A 24933-nucleotide genomic window follows, 5' to 3' on the forward strand; every position below is an offset into this window, starting at 1 on the left:
GGCAGAAGCACCCGGAAAACAGTCAGAAAATTGGTCAAGGAATTTAAAAATACAAGGATTGAATTTTTGACAGTATATTCTTAAAGGATGAAAGCCCTATTGATAAGAAAATTTGAATTTTGAGGAGAAAAGCCCAAATTTGAATGTTTATGGACTTAATTGGATTTTTGATTGAATTTATAGAAGATTTGATGGCAAGAAAAATTGATTTTTAAGTCAATTTGGGCTTTAATTAGAAGAAATTTAAGTTCTGGAGCCAAAATATATTTTTTAGGAATTTATTGGGTCAAATCAGGGGCTTAATTGCATAAATATTGAAGTTTAATGGCCAATTAGGGACTTAATTGTAAAAATCCAAAACCAGGGACCAATTTAGGGAAGGCGCAAAGATGGAGGGGGCTGTTTGAATTTGATCCAGGGGCTTAATTGAAGAAATTAGAAGTTTATTGATCAATTGAGGGCTAAATTGCATAAATCAGAGGCCAAGGATCAAAGTGGAAAACGCGGCCAACTATGGGGACGAACCGAAATTGGAAGGGACGAAATTGAATTGAACACAGATGATTAAGGACTGATTCAAGAAATGTTCTAGCGCCTTTATTTTAAAATGGAACGGCGTGTTTTATCCAAAACGACGCCGTTTCATGGAAAAAAAAAAAAAAAAAAAAGACCGAACGGTGCCGTTTTGAACGGCACTGTTCACTTTCTTCTTCCCCCGAACATTACAGCGGGGAAGAAGGAAAAGTTTGCATTATTTATTTTTCTGCAGGTCGCTCTTGTCACCGACCGAGGCCCCACGCCGGTGGGCCACCGACAGAAGACACTGGCCGACCACCCGCCGCGCTGCCGAAGCCGAGGGAGGCCCGCCTGGACAGCCGCTCCCCGACAGCCACTCCTCGACCCGCTCCTTGGCTCCACGGTGAAGCCACGCCCGCTGGTTCTATAAATGGAGAACCGAAAGAGAGAAGAGGGTGAGGAAGACAGAAAGAAAAAAAAAGAACCCAAAGAAAAAACAAAGAAAACCGAAGAGAGAGAGGAGGAGAGAACCCGAAGAGAGAGAGAGAAGAAACCGGAGAAGGAACGGACAGAGAAGAGAGGGAGGAGGAAACAAAACAAAAAAAGCAATGAGACAGTGAGGGGACGACCGAGAGGGGAGACCATTGTACACAGAGAAGGATGAACAACTGACAGAAGGAAACACCCGGGATCAAGAGGAGAAGAACCAGACATAAGCAAAAAGGAGGAAGACAGAGGTACGTGCGTCTACATAAAAAAGAAGAAATACTGCAGAAAACAGTTGCGCTTCCCAGCCACTGCCACCGTCAGCACCACCGGGAGACCTCGTCAACTGCCTCTCCACCGCCACCAGCATCACTGGGAGTGTTCGCCATCGTCTTTAACATCGTTTCTGCCACCAGGTTTGCACCCCCTTCGTCGCTGTGCATGCACCATATTTCACTTGAACAGTGAAATGCTAATTCACTGTTCACATAAATATAATTAACGTGAACAGTGAAATGCTATTCACTGTTCATATCAGACATATTTCACTGTTCACATGAGGCCTGCTGGGTTCAGCCCAGCCACGTGGCCCCGCTGGGTCCAGCCCTAAAAAAAAAAAAAAATTCTTCAAAAATTATTTCAAAGAAATTTGTGATTTTTCTGTAATTTTATTACTGTATTTTGGTCAATATCGATTTGTATTTTTATATTGTAAAGATACAAATCCGATATTAAAATACCCGGTTTTCGTTAACAAAAAAAAAATGTTTATTTAAAAAAAAATGTTTTGTTTTCATGCATACGGCCAATACTCTAACATGTTTTGAATGTTCTTTTTATATATAAAAAAATATTGGAAGTTTTGAAAATGTGTTTTCGCATAGATTTCTTAAACACAAATTATTTTCTTGCATTTCTGGATTTTACAACATGTTTGTAAAACTCCAAAGGGTATTGGCCAATATTCCAAAAACTATAAAAATTTTATTTTGAGGGGGGAATTTATTTATTATTCACCACTAATGTTTGGATAAAGAAATCCTTAAAAGGATGAATATCCAAAATATTATTGGGAGTAATAAATCCGCACACATTCTTGAAAGAAGCCTTGATTATAATCGAGGACATTTCAAAATTTTAATTTTTTTATTCCACGATTTACGAGTCGCAAACTCTCGAAATACTAAGGGAAAAATGAGCTTTCAAAGCACATGGAATCTCTTTAGATTTCTATCCCAAATCAATTGACGAGCCTAGAAAATACCAACACCATAGCAATTATAGAGCAAACCAAATACCAAGCAGCTTACCTTAGGTAGGGCGTACTAGGGGTGCTAATACCTTCCCTTTACGCAACCAGTCCCTTGCCTTAGAATCTCTGAAAGACCAGTTAGGGTTCCTAGTGACCAAAATACTAGGTGGCAACTCCAAAGAACCAAATCAGCAAAACAGAACAAAACGAAAGTCGCCAGTCGAATGTCGCAAACAAAAAAATTTTTGTTATTTTTTTTTTAGGGGGTGCGACAACATGTATTACAAAGGGAATGTCAATTAATCATTCTAACTAAGGAATGTAGTTGCTTGAGATTCAGAGACTTCCAAGGCTGATGTAGTGGAATCAACAGATTGTATGGGACTAACAGATTTTATAGGATTTGTTGCTGTAATTGTCTCTGCAGGTGTAATATTCTCTTTAGATTGAACATCAACTTGAAACCCATAATAAACTGAAATCAAGTAGACAAAGGTTTGACTAATCCACCTCCACTTCCAAGAATATTGCTATTTGGTGAGCTCATCGTCTTCGCATCCCCCGTCCACGGCCACGGAAACCACCTCCCCCACGTCCACCCATAGCACCTGCAGCAGCTTCTCCATGATGGGAAACAATCAGCTTAAAAACAGAAATGCATGAATAGAGAGGTTCATGTTAATTTCAGATCCGATTTAACTTGGCACAAGCTCCACATTATGATCTGATATGAACATTAATACAAGCATTTAAAACACTTTTTTGAATGCAGAGTGACACAAATATCTTAACATGCATTATGCTGTAGCATGTTTCACTAGTACTTCGAATAACCACAGTACATATATTACCTAAAATAAGTGTGGCAACTTATTATACAAAGAAGCAACCACCATTATCCAAGGAACTCAAAATAATATTTCATTTCAAACCACAGCAAAGTAGGTATTAACTTTACCTTGGGATTCTTTACTGTCTCATCCACACTTAAAATAAGACAAGCAGCCTCCGTAGCAGCATTTATTGCATTGATCTGGGTCAAGGATTTCAATCACATACAAGTCAGCAGGCAGAAATGAAAAGAGAAACAGTTTAATTCATCGATAATCAGTATTCATAATCAAATTGTTGAAGATAGACACGCACCTTCACAACTGAAGGCTCCCAAACAAAGTTTGAAAATGAATCTGCAATTCCACCGGTGTTGATATCCACTCCATACGGTGCACCCTCACCTGTAATAAAAGCATTCAAGCAATGACATATGAACCATATTTCAAAAGGCAATTCCACCAAGTTAAAGACCTACCAGATGGAAGTGCATGTTTCTGCCTTAGTTTGTTCAGCACATCAGTTGCATCAAACCCGGCATTATCACATAGTTGTCGTGGGATAACCTGCAACATGAGTGCAGTATACCTTGTTAAGTTTATAATCTAAGCCCATACTTTAATCTAAAATGTTTTGTGGTGCAACATCAATACAAAAAAAAGGTCCTACAACTCTCGCATGAACTCTACTTTAGGTGGGGGCTATGGGGGAAAAACATTTGCATGGAATGCTCATGAATAATGGGAGTTGGAATCAGCAGTGCTACATTTTTTATTTACTTTTCAACCAAGCACGTAACCACAGGGAGGAATGACGTCATAGAAGAGGGGCTAACAACGTATTGTATTAGAAATACGGGAAAACATTATGATGTGGATTTTCACCAATGCAATAGCAGGTAAAATACATAATCTTTCGAAACATTTTTAATATAAAATATGCAAGCTCGGAAAATTGATTCCCTAGCAAATCAAGATTGGTAGATCACAATCAAGAAATAGTGCGAGCATGCTGCCTCAAGTACCGACTTATTTCCATCTGCCATGCAAATCACAGGTTAGTCACTACCGAACACAATGTCTCCAAATATTATAATCATGATGCATCACTCATAACAGGATTCATACATCTATAGCACCACCACCAGCAACAACAGTTGAGTTCTTCATAGCTCTTCTGACTATCATGATTGCGTCATGTAAACTCTGTTCAGCCTCCTCAATGAACTGATAATTACAGTACTATAATGGAAAACCAGAGTCAGAATTGAACCAACGCACCACAGGTACCCATAACATCAACAGTTACCTACCTGGTCAGCTCCACCACGAAGAACAATGGTGGCTGTCCTTCCAGACGGGCATCCGCTGAAAATATTAAACCTCTCGTTTCTAACTTGCTTTCCCTAAAAAATCTCACAAGTCCCAAGAACCTTTAGGCTAAACAACAGACAAGAATTAAAAAATTGAATGAAGAAAAGAAAATGTTAACAAGCATACTGTATCGATTAAGACTTTTAACAGATTTTTCCTAATCAAGATATCGCAAGACCTCATCAATTATGTTGTTGATAGTTGTCTGTACAGTTCCACCGGTTGCCGCAGCAACTCTTTGCAGATCTTCTTCACTTACTGTCACAACATGATTCCTAGATCCATGATTCCTAGATCCATGACTGGTACATATATAAGGTTTCCTTACAAGATTTTATACCTATATGAACTCAAACTTACATACAATCTTATCCTTTAAACAATTCAATCAGAGTTCAACACAACATTAACAACAAACTAACTTCATAATATAATAGTATTGTCTTAATACAAGAGTTAATATAATTTTATAGTTTTGGAGCACTAACTAGATATAAAAGAAAGGTACAAATTACAACAAAAAAACAGGTTTGGAAGGTTCAACAAAAGTAACCCGCTATCAAGCTATAAGGCTGAAAAGATAAAATAATGAGATGGTGAGTTCAACAACTCAATGAGTAGATAACGTTCAATATACACACACACACGAAGTAATACTACAATGAGAAATATATATACAAGTATGACTTTAGGTTCTTATAGGAAGGTTTATCAAATAGGCCATAACAAGAATATCATTAGGTAAAGCTCGTCAAAAAATCAAAATGCAACGAGCATGAGGCTCCGTATTGTGAGATGATCAATCCACACAGGTTGATGAATCCCCCAACCAACAAGGGTTCAGATACGATGTGCACAAAAACTAACACCACCATGTTAGTATGGGTATTCTAACTAACATACCATGAGTTCATAATCATAATCAAAACAGACATATTCATATCTCAAGGCTCAACTCATGACATCAATCAAATGATAAGCTATTAATTCAGAAGTTAATTCAAAATATATACTGGTTTATATCAAGAATTCATATTCAACAATTGATCATGCTTTATCATAACAAGAATAATAATCAACATATATATTATCAAGAAGCATGATCCAATTCATATTAACAAATCAAATATTTATAATATTTATCATGCATATGCAAAATTATCCACTCACCTTACTCGAAAATAAACAGAACTCAAAGCTGATACCAAAAGAAATCCTACTGACGTCCCTCCGGTAGTATATCAAGACTATCTGAATATAAAGGAGACATATTTAAGAATGACTTGAAAGAATATTTAACCTATTTAATACATTTAACTAAGGGTGTATTCCGTAACCCTATATACTTTTAAACGAACTAGTCAATTTTCTTAAAAACTCAAAATTTAATGGTTTTCCCGAAATCTAATCCATAATAAAACAAATAATAAGACTTGATAATAATTCACTAAATAACCCTCATTTATTCATCAAACTAATCTGAAAAAACTAATATTACAGCTAGGGACCAATCTGGAATTTATCATATTTTTATGGCCAAATTATAATTTTCGTATAATTGAAGGACCAAACTAAAAATATCATAAATTCATGACTATAGTGGAATTATGTCCATAATTCATCCTCATTTCTGTCCAGAATCTCTAATTATATTCCAGGGACCATTCTGGAAGTTTTCCAAATTTTTAGGGTCAAATTATATTTTTTGTCAAATGACGGACCAAACTAAAATTGTCATAAATCCATGACTATACTGAAATTCTGACCATAATTAATCTTCAATTCTGTCTAGAATATCTCATTATGCTCCAGGGACCGTTATGGAATTTTACCAAAATTTTATGGTCAAATGGGAGGACCAAATTGAAAGTGTTTAAAATTCATAAATCCACTGGAATTCTGCCCATAATTAATTCATATTTTATTTTGTTCAGAATTTCGGAATATGTTTCAGGGACCAATTTATAATTTTTTAAAATTTAAAGACTAAACTGTAATTTTTATATATTGAAAAAAACCAAAATTTTGTCATTTTCATCGCCTACTATATTTACACACAGATTTCAAGGCAGGAAACATTCTTTTAAATCACACAGATAATGGCAGCATAAAACTTGAAGATTCTGGCATGTCGGTCTGGATGTACGAGTCCAGCAGCATTGAGAAATCATCATCATTGTCTTCCTCATAAAAAATGAGGTTAACTGATGTTGCAGGGACCCCATATTGGATTGCGCCAGAGGTTATTCAAGACTCAAACACAGGTTATAGTTTCAAGTCTGATATATGGTCTTTTGGTGTCACTGCGTTGGTATTGGCCCATGGCGGACCTCCTTTCTCCTACCGTCCTCCTTCGAAGTCTTTGATGTTGAAGATGAAGAAGAGGTTTGGGTTCTCTGATTATGATTACGATGAGAAGAGCGAGAAATATTTCAAGAACAACCAGTTTTCTCACGCGTTCAAAGATATGGTTGCTTCTTGTCTTGATCAAGACCCCTCAAGGAGACCTTCTGCTGATCAGCTGTTACAGTATTCTTTCTTCAAGAACTGTGAAGGATGGGACCTTTTGTTCAACGAGTTTTTCCGTGGGTTGCCTAACGTTGAAGAAAGATTCCAAGAACCCAACGCTTTAAGTGATGGGACATCAAGCCAGATTACTTCTGGTACTGACATTGACTCAGCGGGTTCAAGTGTGGAGACTACAAGGATCAGTGGCTGGAAATTTAATGAGAGCAAATTCGAGCTTGAGCCAGAATTTCACGCTGAGTCTAAAGATGATGTTGTGAAAACAGTTCGTTTTGGAGGTGAAACCATCATCGATACGGACACCAACATTGGGTTCAGTGAGTCGTCAACCGGGTCAGGTGACTTGGAGGGTTTAGTGGGAGATCATAGTGGTCTAAACATGAGTGGAATAGAAGGAACTGTTGAGACCCTTAATCAAGAGACAGTAGCAGAGAAGGCGAGTAGCAGGTATGATTGTTCTGTTACGAAGAGAGTCTGATGGAGAGGCACAGATAGTGCAAAAAAATGAGAATCTGATGGAGGTGTTGATCCTTGAGAAGGAAAAGAACTTCAAGTTAAAGATGGTAGTGGAGAATATCAACGCTATGTCTTCTGATGCATCTATTGATTCTGCTGCTTAAACTGTTCAAATTCTTTTACAATGTTATTGAGTACTGATTGTGTAGAAGACGGGTATTTGGAATGTCAAGATTCTGATTAATTTCTTGTGCTTATAATTGGCAGTAGCAATGATAGGGAGTTTTCGAACGTCATTTGCAGTAAGAACTGTCTGCGCTTTTCTTTCTTTCTTTTTTTTGTTTGTTCTGTTATAGCAGCAGTAAAGTACAAATTGGTCTGCTTTTCATTTTTTTCTCAGGCACAGCATGATTTTTTTGTCGATTTCTAATAATTGATGAAGAAGTGCAACATGACCCTCTTATGTCAATATCTTTTTTTTTTAAGTTTAATGCAGTGCTTTTATGTGTTGCGTACTTGCATCCTGATGCTATACTTGATCAAACCAATATTATCTTGCTAGGATCGAACTCTTCTAACAGTCAAAGCGATGAAGAAATGAAGGTTGTTGAGTTTCAATTAGCAATTACTGCCTGACGAAGTAAATTCCTCTGTACAGTGATGTTTTTTTCTTGATATCAACAATCTACCAATATAAAGTTGTTGTGCCCATTTCAAATGGAAGATGATGAAATCTGATAAAAAAAATTTAATGCAGGAGCTGTTCTATGAGGTACCTTGCAAGATTCCATATCTGTTTCTGATCTGATAAAACAATTTATTCCCAAAACCTTTTTTTTTTTTTGGTTTTCCCCTTAATCCCAGCAAGGGGATTATGTATAGGACTACTAAATTGCTAGAATGAAAGTGTCACATATGCTTTGGTGCTTTTAGGAGACACAGGAAGCAGGTTTCCTGCAGGTTGACGTTTTCTTAGCCAACAATAAATCCAAATAAAAAAACCACAACAATAACAGAGACACAAAGAGCACATACATCCACATGAACGCTAGATTTTACGTGGAAAACCCTACTTCAAGGGAAAAACCACGGGACCAACTCCGAGAAAAAATCCACTATAACAAAGGTTTAACAGCATTTGATTCTCACAGGAACAAATTCCTCACCCTCTCAAACAAAAAGAAAGAGGTAAAGCTACGCTGAAAACCGTTCATGCGGTACAACTCATTGCTGTGAATAACATGATAAATAGGAAACGTAAATGCATAGCATACAGCAATCCATTAGTGTATAGAAAATAAGTTGAAAGTAAATGACAGTGTTCTGCGAGGAAACACACAGCTCACCACTGATTTGAGATGCAGCCTTTCATTTGGCCTCTCCACAGGCTAGTAAAGTACAGTTTGCCCGCATAAATGAACATCAGACACCGAATTGCATCCAAGAATAATAGAATGCCTATAAGTCTCCTTCACTTGTATGTTAAAGATGATGAAACTGCATTTTGTACATGATAAGAGAGATGAGATTTGGGAGGGGCAAGCCCCCTTTGGGGAACGACTTCAACTCATTGCACCCAAATATCGTCAACTGAGTGAGATGGGAGAGGAAATGCAGGGGTGGTAATGACGGTATTCTGCAATAGAAAATATCAAGTTTCTTTAGAGAGATAGGAAACTCGCCAGTTTGCAAGGATGTGGCAGATAAACTCTGTAGTGTTAAATGCTCGAGATTAGAGCGAGACGTCTCCCTTGCATCACGTTGCAAAATCCCCTCCGGAAGAGACTCTTGGTTATCCCAGTCCAAGTACTTGAGTGTTTTTGGCAACTTCCCCTTAGGAAGCCATTTTAGGGATGGACAAGCAGTAACTGACAACTCTTCAAGAAGGCACTGGTTACAATCGCTGTCGTTCACCATTCTCATCATTCCATCGGGCAACGATCTCAGAGAATCACAACTTGAAATCTCAAGACGTTTGAGAGAGAGAGGCAGACCTGCTCCTTCAGAAAAGCACTCTAGTTTTCTGCAACTACGTATTGTCAAGTCTCTGAGGGATGTGAGGCTGCACAGCCCATTTGCCAGCTTCCCCAAGTTACTACAGTCTTCCACTGTCAAAACCTCAAGATTGCAAGGCAAAATCCCTTCCTCGCCCTCTACCAGCGACACGAGCTGCTCACATTCATGGATCCATAAACGTTTTAAACTAGAAAGTTTGTCCAAGTCAACCCCATCTTGCCACAAGTACGTCAATTCATTACAACATTGAAGATCAAGATATTCAAGCGCCACCAAGGCCTGCACGAGCTCTTCTTGTAAGCTTACAAGGCCGGAAATTTTAATTAACTGTAAGCTTGCGAGGGATGTTAGATCAGGCGCAGCTCTGAGAGCGAGAACCACCCCTTGACATTTTTCAATGCGAAGCTCTTTGAGGGAAGGAAGGAAACTTGGCAAATCTCCAATCAACCTCGGACAATTTATCAAGGTAAGCTCACTGAGTTTAGGAAATTTTCCCAGAGTACTTTCATTGACACCGTCAGACCACAACCATCGCTCCCACCCCAACATATCTTCGAAGTATAAAGTCTCAAGAGATTGGAAATCCTCAGCATACACTTCTTTCACCCCATCCATTCCTTGTATGCTCAAATGCCTACAATTTAGAATAATTTAGAATAACAGCTATCCCCTATCCAACCGATGAAAGTGATGTGATCTTGCGACATGTAAGAAGCTTTAGGTGCACTAATTTAGAATAACAGCTATCCCCTATCCATGATGGAAACTCGGTACCGCCATATGATGTAACTGAAAGCTTTTCTAGACTTCGGTGAGGCTTTAATGAGTCGAGGACATGCAGTTCATTCCTTTCATTTTGCAGTGGATCATCAAAATTACTAATCCAACGCAAGGCTAAGTCACATAGACCTGTCTTCTCTTTCAGATTTGCAAGTTCTGCATCTCGAATATTCACCTTCTGCAACCCCTCTATTTTAAGCTGCCCTTGTAAATGCGAAAGCTTCATCAACTCCGCTATCCCAAGCCCTTTTCCTTCTCCCACGATAAACTTAGGCAACATGCGAAGATTTATCAAGTTGCTTATCTGCGGAGGCATCTCCTGCAACCCATCTGTACCTCTAATATCAAGGCACTGCAAATTAATTAAATTGACAACACATGTGGGCAACTCAACAAGCTTCCGGCACCCACGTAACCTCAAAGTCTGCAAGTTGAAGAGTTCACCCAACGATTCAGGTAATCTTTTAATCCAAGTATAGGACAAGTTAAGGTAACGCAAACGCTTTAAGGTACCAGTAGAATTTGGCAGTTCCTCTACAGAATAACCAGCTAGTGACAATGCCCTTAAACATTTTAATTTTGGCACTAAATCATCCAACACCTTGCTAGAGATTCTTTACAAACAAAGTGTAAGTGCTGCAGCTCCATCATAATTTAGCGTAGCATTAGCCACCTCAGAAGACATGAGCAGCAAAGTTGCCACAAGAAGTGTCATCACCGTGGCAGCCATGGGCCTAGAGAAGGCTGATTTTGCCATGCTACAAGGTGCTGCTCAATAATACAAGTAAAATAAATTAAGATAAAAAGACATCACTCTTGTCGCCGTATACTATCAAATTGCTATTCCAGGTTACCTTCTAGATCATTTTTATGTCGCAGGCTTGATAATATAAAAAATTATTATTTTTTAAAGTGTTTTTGATTAAAAAATATATTAAAATAATATATTTTTTATTTTTTAAATATTATTTTTGACACTAGCACATTAAAATGATCTGAAAAATACCAAAAATAAAATAGCATTTACTTATTTAAGCACTTTAAAATAATGAATCTTTTGTTGTTGTCAATAATGAATTATTTGTCCTGAAGGTGTTATTGCTCCTCACTTGTACACCTAGAATGTTTTTGAATATGATTCCTAAAATTTCAACAACACCACTTTAGTTTAGATACACTTTTGAATAAGGTTTTTGAACTAAAAATTATGTAACTCAAATATTTCTCAACAAGATGCATCAAAACTCTAGATTTTGGAGGAAAATAAAAGCATAAAAAAAAGAGAGAAGAAAAACATTAAAATAAGGTAAAGAAGAGTGTGTAAAATCTAAAAAATTCAAGTTAGAAACTCTTCATTAATTCTTTTTTTTATATAATAAATTTTCAAATTTAAAAAATAAAAGAATTAATAATAATTAATTTTCATAAAAAAAATTTAAAATTATTTTTTTATTTGCCTATAATTTATTTATAAAACTCATAAACCTTCGGTTTTAACCGAGACGGCTACATCAATATCCCTTTTCATTAAAAACATCATTTGATAATTACTGCCTGACGAAGTAAATTCCTCTGTACAGTGATGTTTTTTTTTTTTTATATATCAACAATTTACTAATATAAAGGTGTTGTGCGTGTACAATGGCGCTCTGGAGTGCCCCATTTCAAATGGAAGACGATGAAATCTGATAAAAAAAAATTTTAATGCAGGAGCTGTTCGATGAGGTACCTCGCAAGATTCCATATCTGTTTCTGATCTGATAAAACAATTTATTCCCAAAACCTTTTTTTTTTTTTGTTTTTCCCCTTAATCCTAGCAAGGGGATTAGGTATATGACTACTAAATTGCTAGAATGAAAGTGTCACATATGCTTTGGTGCTTTTAGGAGACACAGGAAGCAGGTTTCCTACAGGTTGACGTTTTCTTAGCCAACAATAAATCCAAATAAAAAAACCACAACAATAACACAGACACAAAGAGCACATACATCCACATGAACGCTTGAACGCTGGATTTTACGTGGAAAACCCTACTTCGAGGGAAAAACCACGGGACCAACTCCGATAGCAAATCCACCGTAACAAAGGTTTAGCAGCATTTGATTCTCACAGGAACAATATTATGAAACACAAACATGATGAAATTTGCCTGCAAATAGGAAACGTAAATGCATAGCATACAGCAATGCATCAGTGTATAGAAAATAAGTTGAAAATAAGTTCTGCGAGGAAACACACAGCACACCACTGATTTGAGATGCAGCCGTTCATTTGGTCTCTGCACAGGCTTGTAAAGTACAGTTTGCCCGCATAAATGAACATCAGACACCGAATTGCATCCAAGAATAATAGAATGCCTGTAAGTCCCCTTAACTTGTATGTTAAAGAAGATGAAACTGCATTTTGTACATCAAACTGAAATCAGAACTCGAAATTACTTTCTTATCTTAAGATAGTAGAATTGCATGACACGTGTGATAACAGAAATACTGTAGAACAGTACCAGGCAAGCCTCCTCGTTTGATTGAAGACTGCGTGTCGGAACCTAAGACACCTTAAAATCTCGATCCCTAATATTAAGTGATGGAGACTTGATACTTGCTCATGATCACAAAAAATTATGTTGGAGTTGCAACTTGCAGGGGTTCCATCCTGGGCAACAGACCAGCCAAACTTAGTTCCTCAAGTTAATCCATTGCTTGCCTAGCAAAGTAAACAGTAATAATAATAAAAAGTTGTTCTCCTTACAGATGCATGAGGTTGCATAGCATTTTAAGAAGAGGGAGAAAAATATGCAGGCATGTTTATGCTGTGCATGACTATGTGGACTAGTCCAATCCAAGCAAGCCTTTTAAATGATCCAATTGTTTATGTAGATCTTTTTCTATCTTTTAATTTTCCTTGTCGTTACAGGAGTGTATGGAAAGAAAAAAGGACAAGTAAAAGTCCATTAATGCGTGAAGTATGGTGAGGAAGCAATAAACCTTGGATGTAATTATGGAGCAGATAAACCAAGAAAGAATACCTGATTTCTCTGTTTTTTTTCTCGTTCAAATCCTGCAGAACAAAAAACTGAAGAATCAACGGCATCTTAATAGATACTAACTTGGGGGATGTGGGCAATGATGGGCCAATAATCTCCTCTCTCTTTCAAGCATCGTCCCGCCAGAAGAGGGCTGCCATTGATCCATAAATGTCCAAGTGAGAGAGGGAAGCCCTCCCTGGGGAAGAACTGGAGTATAGGGCACTTAAAAATGTTTAATTCTTCAAGTGCGGTGAGGTGTTGGAGGCCTCTGGATATCGATTTAAGATTCTTCAGAATAGAGATCTCAAGAAAAGTTAACGAAGTGGGAAGCAGCAGACCTTCATCATCCGGAAAGCGATCCACATCTATTGTAGATTTGACTGAGAATCGTTTAAGAGAGGTGAGCTTGCGGAGTCCCCAGTCTGACACTGGCATTGTAATTTTGCAACTACTAATTTCGAGTGAAGTCAGGTTAGGTGGCAAACCCCTTTCCGGTAAGTAATCCAGACGGTGACAATTAGATATCCTTAAATCTTGAAGAGACTTGAGGCTATCCATGTGAGTGGGTAGGGAGATGAGATTTGGGAGGTCTATGACAAGAGAGATGAGATTTGGGAGGTGCAAGCCCTCTTTGGGGAACCACTTCAACTCATTACACCCAAATATCGTCAACCCAGTGAGATGGAAGAGGAAATGCAGGGGTGGTAATGACGGTATTCTGCAATTGGCAATAGTAAGTTCCTTTAGAGAGATAGGAAACTCGCCAGTTGGGAAGGATGTGGCAGAAAAACTCCATAGTGTTAAATGCTCGAGATTAGAGCGAGGCGTCTCCCTTGCATCACGTTGCAAAATCCCCTCCGGAAGAGACTCTTGGTTATCCCAAGAAATGTACAATGACTTGAGTGTTTTTGGCAACTTCCCCTTAGGAAGCCATTTTAGGGATGGACAAGCACCAACTGACAACGCTTCAAGAAGGCAATGGTTACAATCGGGCAACGATCTCAGAGAAAAACAATCTGAAATAGCGAGACGTTTGAGAGAGAGAGGCAGACCAGCTCCTTCAGAAAAGCACTCTAGTTTTCTGCAACTATATATTGTCAAGTCTATGAGCGATGTGAGGCTGCTCAGCCCATTTGCCAGCTTCCCCAAGTTGCTGCAGTATTCCAATCTCAAAACCTCAAGATTGCAAGGCAAAATCCCTTCCTCGCCCTCTACCAGCGACACGAGCTGCTCACATGCAAATATCCATACACGTTTTAAACTAGAAAGTTTGTCTAAATCAACCCCATCTTGCCACAAGTAAGTCAATTCATTACAACTTACAAGATCAAGATCTTCAAGCGCCACCAAGGCCTGCACGAGCTCTTCTTGTAAGCTTACAAGGCCGGAAATTTCATGTAACTCTAAGCTTGCGAGGGATGTTAGATCAGGCGCAGCTCTGAGAGCGAGAACCACCCCTTGACATTTTTCAATGCGAAGCTTTTTGAGGGAAGGAAGGCAACTTGGCAAATCTCCAATCAACCTCGGACAATTTCTCAAGGTAAGCTTACTGAGTTTAGGAAATTTTCCCAGAGTACTTTCATTGACACCGTCAGACCAAAACCATCGCTCCCACCCCAACATATCTCCGATGTATAAAGTCTCAAGAGATTGGAAATCCTCAGCATACACTTCTTTCACCCCATCCAATCCTTGTATGCTCAAATGCCTTAGAGCAGGGAGTTTTCCAACCGATGAAAGTGATGTGATCTTGGGACATGTAAGAAGCTCTAGTTGCACTAATTTAGAATAAGAGCTATCCCCTATCCATGATGGAAACTCGGTACCGCCATATGATGTAACTGAAATCGTTTCTAGACTTCGGTGAGGCTTTAAAGAGTCGAGGACATGCAGTTCATTCCTTTCATTTCGTAGTGGATCATCAAAATTACTAATCCACTGCAAGGCTAAGTCACATAGACCTGTCTTCTCTTTCAGATTTGCAAGTTCTGCATCTCGAACATTCACCTTCTGCAACCCCTCTATTTTAAGCTGCCCTTGTAAATGCGAAAGCTTCATCAACTCCGCTATCCCAAGCCCTTTTCCTTCTCCCACAATAAACTTAGGCAACATGCGAAGATTTATCAAGTTGCTTATCTGCGGAGGCATCTCCTGCAACCCATCTGTACCTCTAATATCAAGGCACTGCAAATTAATTAAATTGACAACACATGTGGGCAACTCAACAAGCTTCCGGCACCCACGTAACCTCAAAGTCTGCAAGTTGAAGAGTTCACCCAACGATTCAGGTAATCTTTTAATCAAAGTATAGGACAAGTTAAGGTAACGTAAACGCTTTAAAGTACCAGTAGAATCTGGCAATTCCTCTACAGAATAACCAGCTAGTGACAATGCCCTTAAACATTTTAATTTTGGCACTAAATCATCCAACACCTTGCTAGATAAGTGATTATTAGGGCGAAACGGTGATGAATAATTTGGCAATGCTAAGAATGTTCGCAAGTTCTTCATTTCATAGAAGACATCAAATCTTTGAGAAATGTCATGTCTATGAGAAGTGAATGAAGAGTGGCGAACTGCAGCATATGATTCCACTGAGCATGGTTCCTTCTTCGAGTCATCCAAGTAAAAGCATATTTCTCCGCTTACGAACCGAGCAAGATCACTTAATAGATCATGCATTATAAATCGTGATATGTTGCTACTAGATCGTTGAAAAAACGACCTTGATGATAAATCACGAAAATATTCATGGCCTAAGTCTTCCATGTGCTTCTTTTTCATTTTTTGCTTCAGAAAACCCTCTGCCATCCAGAGGGAAACTAGCTCGCCCTCCTCGAACTCATAATCTTTAGGAAAGATTGCGCAGTAAGCAAAACACTGCTTCAAATGGGAAGGAAGATGACTATAGCTTAATCTCAAAGCTGAAAGAATGCCACTTTCAGTTTCTGGCAAATTCCACATCTCACTGCTCAAAATGTCTTCCCACTCTTCAAGGTTCTGTTTATGGCGTAAGAGTCCTCCAAGTGTCTCTGCAACCAAAGGCAATCCTTTACATTTTCCCACTATCTGTTCTCCTATTTCTTTCAATTCCAAATGAGCATCAAAATTTCTGGAATCCAAAGCATGTTGGGTAAATATGCGTAGACAATCATCAAATGATAGCCTCTCCAAAGTGTAAGCGCGAACAGAGCCCATTTTTGCAGCAGTGTCTTCAATACGAGTCGTGATGATGACTTTGCTCCCCATTGCTCCTGCACTGAAGGGAAGAGAAAGGGCAGTCCAATCTGCATAGTTGATACTCCAAACATCATCCAGCACTATCAAAAACTTCTTTCCAGACAATCTGTCCTTCAATCTTTCTTGAAGAACATTTAAATCATTATCTTCACAACTTCCCAAGTGCTGGAGGATTGTTTTTGTTATCCTCGGAATGTCAAAATCATCAGAAACACAGACCCATGCTTTGCAATCAAACTTTACCCTCTCATCATTGTAGACAAGTTGAGTAAGAGTTGTCTTTCCGATACCACCCATTCCAATTATTGGAATGACGGAGTACTCAAGGCTGCTAGCATCATCGTTCATCAACAATTCAAGTATGGCTTTCTTGTCATTATCCCTCCCACAAACATGGGATTCTTTGACAAGAGATGTAGTCACCCTTTTTTTCACTCCTTTTGGCCTCTGTTCAGCAATGATTCCCACGTCAAGTTCATTTTTCTCTTTAGCAATTGCTTCTAGTCGTGTAGTTATGCCCCGCAGCCGGGACCCCGTCCTCATACTAAGCTCAATAGCACTTGGATTCAGACCAGCACAACAAGTTGGGAGGAGCTTCCGGACAGTACTGCTGCTGGCTTGAAATTCTGCCCTCACCTTGCTTGCCAAAGCTTCTGTTTGAAACTCGTCCAGCACGTCCTCCACGTCATAAGCCAAATCTCGGAGCTTGGTAAGCCAGATTTTCACAGTTGAACTTGTGATTTGCTTCTCTTCTGCATCCTTAAGAACTGCATCAATTTCTGACAGTTTTCGCTTCCACGTTTTAAGTTCTTTCTCCACTTGTGTTTTGCGTACGAAGTTCAGAAGGTCTCCAGAGGTTAACTTTCCAAGCAAAGGCTCAAGAAGAGCCGAGAGAAAGACTTCTCCAACAACTTCCATCCTGCTGAATGATGTCATAGACAAGATCAGATTTTTGGCCTAAACATTGACGGTACTCTAAATCAATAATAAGAAAAAGCTAAGAATCCAGTTCTTCTGCTGTGTTGGGTGGATGTTTACATCATTAACAAGTTATCAAATATATGAAAAAATCACTTAAATTAGCAAAACACATGTCTGCAATTTTCTGCAGAATCAGCTATGAACAAGGGAGAGTTTTCTTTACACTGCAGATTTTTCGTTCCCTGTCTTCTCTTTTACAATTCCAGAATATTACAGCACTTTTATGCTTCCAAAATCATCGCATCTTATCCTTACACTTGCTCATTTCAATCACCACGTAAACTAACTCCAATTACATTGACTTGGCATGCGTTACACTTATTAAAGTTAAGGTTAAAGTTCTGTAACGTTCACAGCATATAAACCCCAACAGTATCAGAAGCCAATGAACTGCAAACAAAAAACACTGAACCCAGTTTATGAAACTAAATATAGTAGGTTATCATCGAGAGGATATTGGCATCACGAAGAATTATATTATCAGCTTTTCAAACTTGCAAAACTACCCGGTAATGATATAGTTTAGCAGAGTATAAAAGATGAAAAAGAAACTAGTAGCCAAATTGTGGCTAGGGAGACCAAACGATAGATATAGCATTCTTCTGTGCATTACCTGTTTTACACCGAGCAGCAAATTGATCTGTAAGTCCCTTGAAAACGGTAGATCGGTACTCTTTAGAAATTAATCTTAGGTACTGTGGCAAAAGAAGAAGGCAAGAATGTGAAGGGGAGAGACAGAGAGCACTGATTGAGGAGCAACTAGTAAAGACAGAAGACACAAAAATAAAACAAAGGAGCGTACGCATGGTCTTGCCTTCTTTACAGCACAAATAATTGAACTAAAATATTATAAAATGTCATTCTTGCTGGCGTCAGAAGCTTTTCAAGTTCAACAATTATATTATAAGACTAACATATGGACCCGCCCTTATGAAATTCACTTGTCTCTTACTCTAGAATTTTACAGTAGCAATACCCCCACTAAAAAAAAGATGTCAGAAAAAAAAACCATTGATAAGATTCCAATTCTTTTAATTGGCAAACATCCGGCTGCCATAGTTTGAAGTGGAAGCTCCTTGACAGACTTCGGAAATTGTAGGTGATTTCTATCTAATCTTCTTCGATGTTCGAAGAAGGGGAAAACGATCCGCGTCTTTGAAGCACCAGGAAAGTATCAAATGGTCAGATAGAGTTGAGGACTTGATAGTCAGCTTATAGCGGAAAGAAAAAAAATTTGGATTTCCCAAGACTTTGCACATGGTGGTGGTGGTGGGGCTTGCATCTCAACGACTTTGCACGTGGTGGTGGTGGTGGGGCTTGCATCTTTGTCTTTCTCCACGCATTTCAATGCCACCGAAGAACCCATCTTGGCTCTGTCATATTCTCCTTCCATTGGCTCCATCTTTCTTTTCCCTCGACACTACAGCCAAGGGTGAAGTCTATGAGATGATACGTGAAAACTTTATTTGTTTGTTTTAAGTATACTTTATCTGTAATAATGTATATTTTAGCTTTTAAATCTTGAAGTTGGCCCTTTCTAAGTATGATTGTAATTTCTTTTAATAGAACTGCATGTGCCGACTGATGAAAAATAACAGGAGTATTCTTATTTTCTAGAGATTCTTGTATATCATTCTTCTATGATCTTCACTTCAAATTGCACTGACTTCTTTAACGGATCTCTTCTAGAATGTTAATCTCTTCCTGAATAGATACTTGAACTGGCTTTTTTTTATTTTTTTTAAATTATTTTTAATATTAGAACATCAAAATAATCTAAAAACAAAAAAAAATATTAATTTAAAACAAAAAAATAATTTCATTTTTAGAAAATAATGCTTTTAAAAAACAAAAACAAAACAGAATCAATGGAGTAGCCAAATCCCGGGTCACAGGTTGACTCAACAAGATAAAAAAAAAAATTATTTGAGATTTTAATATTTTATATAAAAAAATGTATGCAAATTTATATTATAAAAAAAATACGTGACAATGAGGTTGGATGAGGAATCTTCACACAATCTATTAGGTTACAAATGAAAGTAAAGGGGAGCGCCAGAAATGGCGTTCGATAAAAAAGGGTAAAAAAAAAGAGTGAGTGATATTGCCTTCTACCATTTCTTCTGAAATAAAGGAAACAAAAATTTCAAAAATATCTCCTACAGACAAGGCATGCAGGAACAATAATCTGCTGCCATAATCCAGAAAGAAGCTAGACAGAAAAAGCCACTCGGGTTCAAAATCCCAGACATCAAGATTGAACATCAACTTGAAACTTGAAACCCGTAATAAACTGAAATCAAGTAGACAAAAGTTTGACTAATCCACCTACACTTCCAAGAAAATTGCTATTTGGTGAGCTCATCGTCTTCGCATCCCCCGTCCACGGCCACGGAAACCACCTCCCCCACGTCCACCCATAGCACCTGCAGCAGCTTCCCCCTGAGCGCTTTCAGACTGCAACATCATTTATGATGGGAAACAATCAGCTTAAAAACAGAAATGCATGAATAGAGAGGTTCATGTTATTTTCAGATCCGATTAAACTTGGCACAAGCTCCACATTATGATCTGATAGGAACATTAATACAAACATTTAAATCACTTTTTTGAATGCAGAGTGACATAAGTATCTTATATGCACTATGTTGAGTACTTCGAATAACCACAGTACATATATTACCTAAAATAAGTGTGGCAACTTATTATACAAAGAAGCAAACCACCATTATACAAGGAACTCAAAATAATATTTCATTTCAAACCAATGCAAAGTAGGTATTAACTTTACCTTGGGATTCTTTACTGTCTCATCCACACTTAAAACAAGACAAGCAGCCTCCGTAGCAGCATTTATAGCATTGATCTGGGTCGAGGATTTAAATCACATACAAGTCAGCAGGCAGAAATGAAAAGGGCAGCGCTGTAATTCATCGATAATCAGTATTCATAATCAAATTGTTGAAGATAGACACGCACCTTCACAACTGAAGGCTCCCAAACAAAGTTTGAAAATGAATCTGCAATTCCACCGGTGTTGATATCCACTCCATACGGTGCACCCTCACCTGTAATAAAAGCATTCAAGCAATGCCATATGAAACATATTTCAAAAGGCAATTCCAACAAGTGAAAGACCTACCAGATGGAAGTGCATGTTTCTGCCTTAGTTTGTTCAGCACATCAGTTGCATCAAACCCGGCATTATCACATAGTTGTCGTGGGATAACCTGCAACATGAGTGCAGTATACCTAGTTAAGTTTATAATCTAAGCCCATACTTTAATCTAAAATGTTTTGTGGTGCAGCACCAATACAAAAAAAAGGTCCTACACCTCTCATTTTGTTGACCAGGGAGTGATAGACTAGCTAACTCTCGCATGAACTCTACTTTAGGTGGGGGCTCTGGGAGAAAACATTTGCATGGAATGCTCAATAATGGGAGTTGGAATCAGCTGTGCTACATTTATTAGTTCTTTTCAACCAAGCACAGAACCACAGGGAGGAATGACGTCATAGGAGAGGGCTAACAAAGTATTGTATTAGAAATATGGGAAAAAATTATAATGTGGCTTTTCACCAATGCAATAGCAGGTAAAATACATAATCTTTCAAACATTTTTAATATAAACTATGCAAGCTCGGAAAATTGATTCCCTAGCAAATCAAGATTGGTAGATCACAATACAGGTCATTTTCACAATTTTGAAACCACATGCATGTAGTCCATGCCACAAAGGTTGAATATTTAATATTACCACACTACTAGCTAGTTACCTCAAGGGCTTTTGCATAAGAGTTGATAAACAGTTGAGACTTCCCAGCTATAGTGCGAGCATGCTGCCTCAAGTACCGACTTATTTCCATCTGCCATGCAAATCACAGGTTTAGTCACTACCGAGCACAATTTCTCCAAATATTATAATCATGATGCATCACTCATAATAGGATTCATACATCTATAGCACCACCACCAGCAACAACAGTTGAGTTCTTCATAGCTCTTCTGACTATCATGATTGCGTCATGTAAACTCCGTTCAGCCTCCTCAATGAACTGATAATGACAGTATAATGAAAAACCAGAGTTAGAATAGAACCAATGCACCACAGGTACCCATAATATCAACAGTTACCAACCTGGTCAGCTCCACCACGAAGAACAATGGTGGCTGTCCTTCCAGAAGGGCATCCACTGAAAATATTAAACCTCTCATTTCCAACTTGCTTTTCCTCAAAAATCTCACAAGTCCCAAGAACCTTTAGGCCAAACAACAGACAAGAATTAAAAAAATTGAATGAAGAAAAGAAAATGTTAACAAGCATACTGTATCGATTAAAACTTTTAACAGATTTTTCCATATCAAGATATCACAACACCTCATCAATTATGTTGTTGACAGTTGTCTGTACAGTTCCACCAGTTGCCGCAGCAACTCTTTGCAGATCTTCTTCACTTACACGACCAGCACAGAATATATCTCGATCAGCAAAATACTGTTACAGACAGGGTATCTAATTAATATGCCACTATTAATCCTAAACAAATAGAAGAAATAAGAGTTTTCAGCAAGATAGATAGCATAGAGCTAAATAGTCACATCATTCTTCAATATTCCATATGTTGAACTATCGATCAATATCATCAAAAAGGAGTATATCGTGAAGTCCTATAAGACTAACATATGAAATCATACAGAACTTTCTTGCACATGTCTGTGAAAATCTAAGAGAATTCAAGTAGACATAATCTGCAATTTATAAGGTGCTTACACCAACCCTGTTAGAATATAAATAGTAATTGTTTTTTTATAAAAAAAAAAAAAAAACATGCAATATTGGTGGAGATAAAGTTTTACGAGCAGAAAGACCAAAAATAGCTTATACAAAAAAGACTACCAACTAAAAAATTAACCAAAAAATAAGAGGATATACTGGCCATGCATTTTCAGAATAGAATCAGAAGTTCAAAATCTCAGAAATAGATCAGAGCATTTACGAAACAAAAGGCACCCACCTGTGTTGCCAGATCACCGATTGCAAGGCGTGAAAGAACCACTTTTGCCCCACTTTGCACACATTTATCCAACTTGTCATAAATGATATTCCATTCCGCATCAACAATGGACTGGTACTGAGATGGATCTGACAACCTACAGCGTGTGAAAAGTAGCATTGGGAATTTCAATTATCAGCTCTCAAAAGAAATATCAACAACAACTAAGCCTAGATCCTGAAATAGCAGGGAGTTCTTAATAGGAATGTATAGTTTAAAATTAAAAAAAAAAAAAAAAAAAAAAACGAATCCTACCGTATCTCAGCATTTTCTTTCTCAGATTTCAGCTCCAACTCAATGTTGAGTAAGAGTATCTTGGGATTCACAAACTTCTTTGGTTGTTGTTCAAACCCCGCATAAGAAAACGTCTTTTTAAAGGCAACACCATTAACCAGAAATGAATCTCGCATAGTACCACCTGGGACCTATGGGGGCAAACACAAATGTTCACTCAAGGAAATCAATTTTTTTTCATTATATACTAGCAACAGAAAATTTGCAATGTCAAAATTTTTCATTTTTCATTATGGAGCCACCAGCTCAGCACAACACCAGAATCTGAGAACTTTTGAGATGATGAACAAATACATTACAAAAAAAAAGGAGATTTCTATGTGCAGGTCCAGGATCTCATGTTGCCAAACTGCCTTAGACATTATAGCGTCCACATGACTATGAACACCACAGATTCTCATCATAAAATGTCCTCAACAACATTTCAAAATCAAACCCACACGATTTCCTAAATTCTATGTCTTGAAGCTATTTATAAAACTGCCAATTTTCACAGAATAACTTGAAGAATGAGACAAAAAAATATAGGAAGAAAAAATACAAAAGCATAAAGGTTTACCTTCTTTATTCCAATCATATTTAGCCTGTCATCATTCCCAATTGCAATCACAGAATCCACGGCCATTGATGCAAAGAACTCCTTCTCACCACCAATAAGTTTTGATGATAGTGTTGTAGCAGCACATTTAGCCAATAAACTTTTCTTTTCCTCTAGACTTTTACCCTCTATGCTAACAGCTAGTTCTTTGACCTTCTCAATTGCCTATAACATCATTTTCAATATTTAAGATGCCAGAAAGCAAGTCCTAACATGTCAACCACAAATATAACAATCACATACCAAATTGCATGCAGTTCTATAACTACGTATTAAGTTTTGTGGGTGGACTCCTTCCTCTACAAAAGGTTTAGCCTCTTTCAAAAACTCCCCTGCAAGTAGAACGACGGTAGTAGTTCCATCGCCAACCTGCAGCATAACAAAAGAAACAGTTTAACTTTAATCTTCAACAATAAACAGCCCATAAATCCTTTCACAAAAAGCTCTTGGAGTTTCCAAAAAAGTAAGCTTCTAATATATAATAAGGAAACATGTTTGAAAAATCTCTCTCCTATTAGCAAACACAATAAATTTCCAAAAAAAAAAATCCTCCGGCACCCTCCTTAACCTTCACAATTTCTCATTCAAAACAAAAACAGTACTCCCACTCTAATTCTCCAACAAAATAATCTTCCTCCAGCCAAAAACACGAGTCGCCTCATCCTATTTTACATTCCAGTATCGCATTCACTCGAAAAATCACATTAACAAACAATTCAAACTACATACAAAACATTAAAAAAAAAAAACGCCACTTTTTCAACCACAAAACCCTGAGGGAAAAAATACACTGCATTTCAATCTCCATTATCTAAAGAAATTTAAAAAAAAATAAGAGCAAAAACTTCAAAAAAAAAAATCAACAAAAAATTAAAATATAAATTAATTACTTGATTACCTCAGAGTCCTGAGACTTGGCGATATCAACGAGGATCTTAGAGGCAGGATGAATAATGTCGAGCAATTTCATAATCGTGGCGCCGTCATTAGAAATGGTGACATTTCCTTTATCGTCGTGGATCAATTTATCCATACCACGAGGTCCTAACGTCGTCCTCACTACATCCGCCACCGCCGTGCACGCGTTTATGTTGCTTACTAACTGCGCTTTCCCTTGCGACGTGTCGGTTCCTTCTTTCAGCAGTATGATCTGCGGTTGCTGCTCTCGTTTCAAAAACACAAACAGAGTCGGTCAGTTCAGTCACTCAGTTAGTTAGTTACTCAGTTACTGATTACATGTCAGAATACAGAAAAATTGATCGCTTACCATCATGGCTGCCATTGTTGCAGATTCAGAGAGATAGGGAGAGGGAGAGGGAGTAGAGAAGTGAGTGAGAGAGGGAGGGGGGAGCTAGGGTTTTGTATGTGTATTTTGAGTGTAACTTTTCTTTTTCCCTTTTAATTTTCTGGTTGTTTCTAGCTTCTATCCCCCTTTCTCTCCCCGTCTGTTTGGGTTAAAAAGTTATTAAATTGTAAGACTCCAAACACGTCCCTCATGTATGGA

The 24933-nt window shown here is 37.9% G+C and overlaps 3 protein-coding genes across 9 annotated transcripts in view; all 3 read right to left on the bottom strand.

Annotated features, from left to right (window-relative positions):
* LOC118038984 (T-complex protein 1 subunit eta-like) overlaps positions 1-3713 on the bottom strand; it is a 36323-nt gene extending 32610 nt beyond the window's left edge. Inside the window, exons 1-3 of the mRNA XM_035045556.2 lie at positions 3564-3713; positions 3401-3489; positions 3213-3287 (exon numbers count right to left, since the gene is read on the bottom strand). Coding sequence (XP_034901447.1) covers positions 3213-3287; positions 3401-3489; positions 3564-3660 — 261 coding nt within the window. The 5' untranslated portion in view covers positions 3661-3713. The remainder of the gene's footprint in view (positions 1-3212; positions 3288-3400; positions 3490-3563) is intronic.
* A 362-nt stretch (positions 3714-4075) lies between these two features.
* On the bottom strand, positions 4076-24867 carry LOC118038983 (T-complex protein 1 subunit eta-like). Of its 3 annotated transcripts, XM_035045550.2 has the most exons (14): positions 24697-24867; positions 24328-24588; positions 23673-23798; positions 23391-23594; positions 22793-22962; positions 22499-22634; positions 21862-21978; positions 21622-21741; positions 21440-21538; positions 21260-21349; positions 20625-20712; positions 20462-20550; positions 20274-20348; positions 19565-19939 (listed from the first exon to the last, which is right to left on the bottom strand). In XM_035045550.2, exons 1-14 carry the CDS (start codon positions 24709-24711, stop codon positions 19844-19846), a joined length of 1686 nt encoding a protein of 561 aa, XP_034901441.1. In that variant the 5' UTR covers positions 24712-24867; the 3' UTR covers positions 19565-19843. The 3 variants fall into 3 exon arrangements, 2 of the variants coding, with proteins under 2 accessions (XP_034901441.1, XP_034901445.1); XR_012169636.1 differs by lacking the exons at positions 19565-19939; positions 20274-20348; positions 20462-20550 and adding exons at positions 4076-4123; positions 4213-4311; XM_035045554.2 differs by lacking the exon at positions 21862-21978.
* LOC118038980 (putative disease resistance RPP13-like protein 1) lies at positions 8775-18932 on the bottom strand. Of its 5 annotated transcripts, none has more exons than XM_073408563.1 (4): positions 18096-18932; positions 13262-17423; positions 12740-12888; positions 8775-8937 (listed from the first exon to the last, which is right to left on the bottom strand). In XM_073408563.1, the coding sequence occupies exon 2, from the start codon at positions 17417-17419 to the stop codon at positions 13328-13330; it is 4092 nt and encodes a 1363-aa protein (XP_073264664.1). In that variant the 5' UTR covers positions 17420-17423; positions 18096-18932; the 3' UTR covers positions 8775-8937; positions 12740-12888; positions 13262-13327. The 5 variants fall into 5 exon arrangements, with proteins under 5 accessions (XP_073264664.1, XP_034901435.1, XP_034901434.1 ...); XM_035045544.2 differs by lacking the exon at positions 8775-8937 and adding an exon at positions 12316-12632 and having other exon boundaries at positions 13262-17420; XM_035045543.2 differs by lacking the exon at positions 8775-8937 and adding an exon at positions 12316-12632.
* Positions 24868-24933: the final 66 nt, after the last annotated feature.

This window comes from Populus alba, chromosome 4 (assembly GCF_005239225.2).
Source record: "Populus alba chromosome 4, ASM523922v2, whole genome shotgun sequence".
NCBI classification, from domain to species: domain Eukaryota; kingdom Viridiplantae; phylum Streptophyta; class Magnoliopsida; order Malpighiales; family Salicaceae; genus Populus; species Populus alba.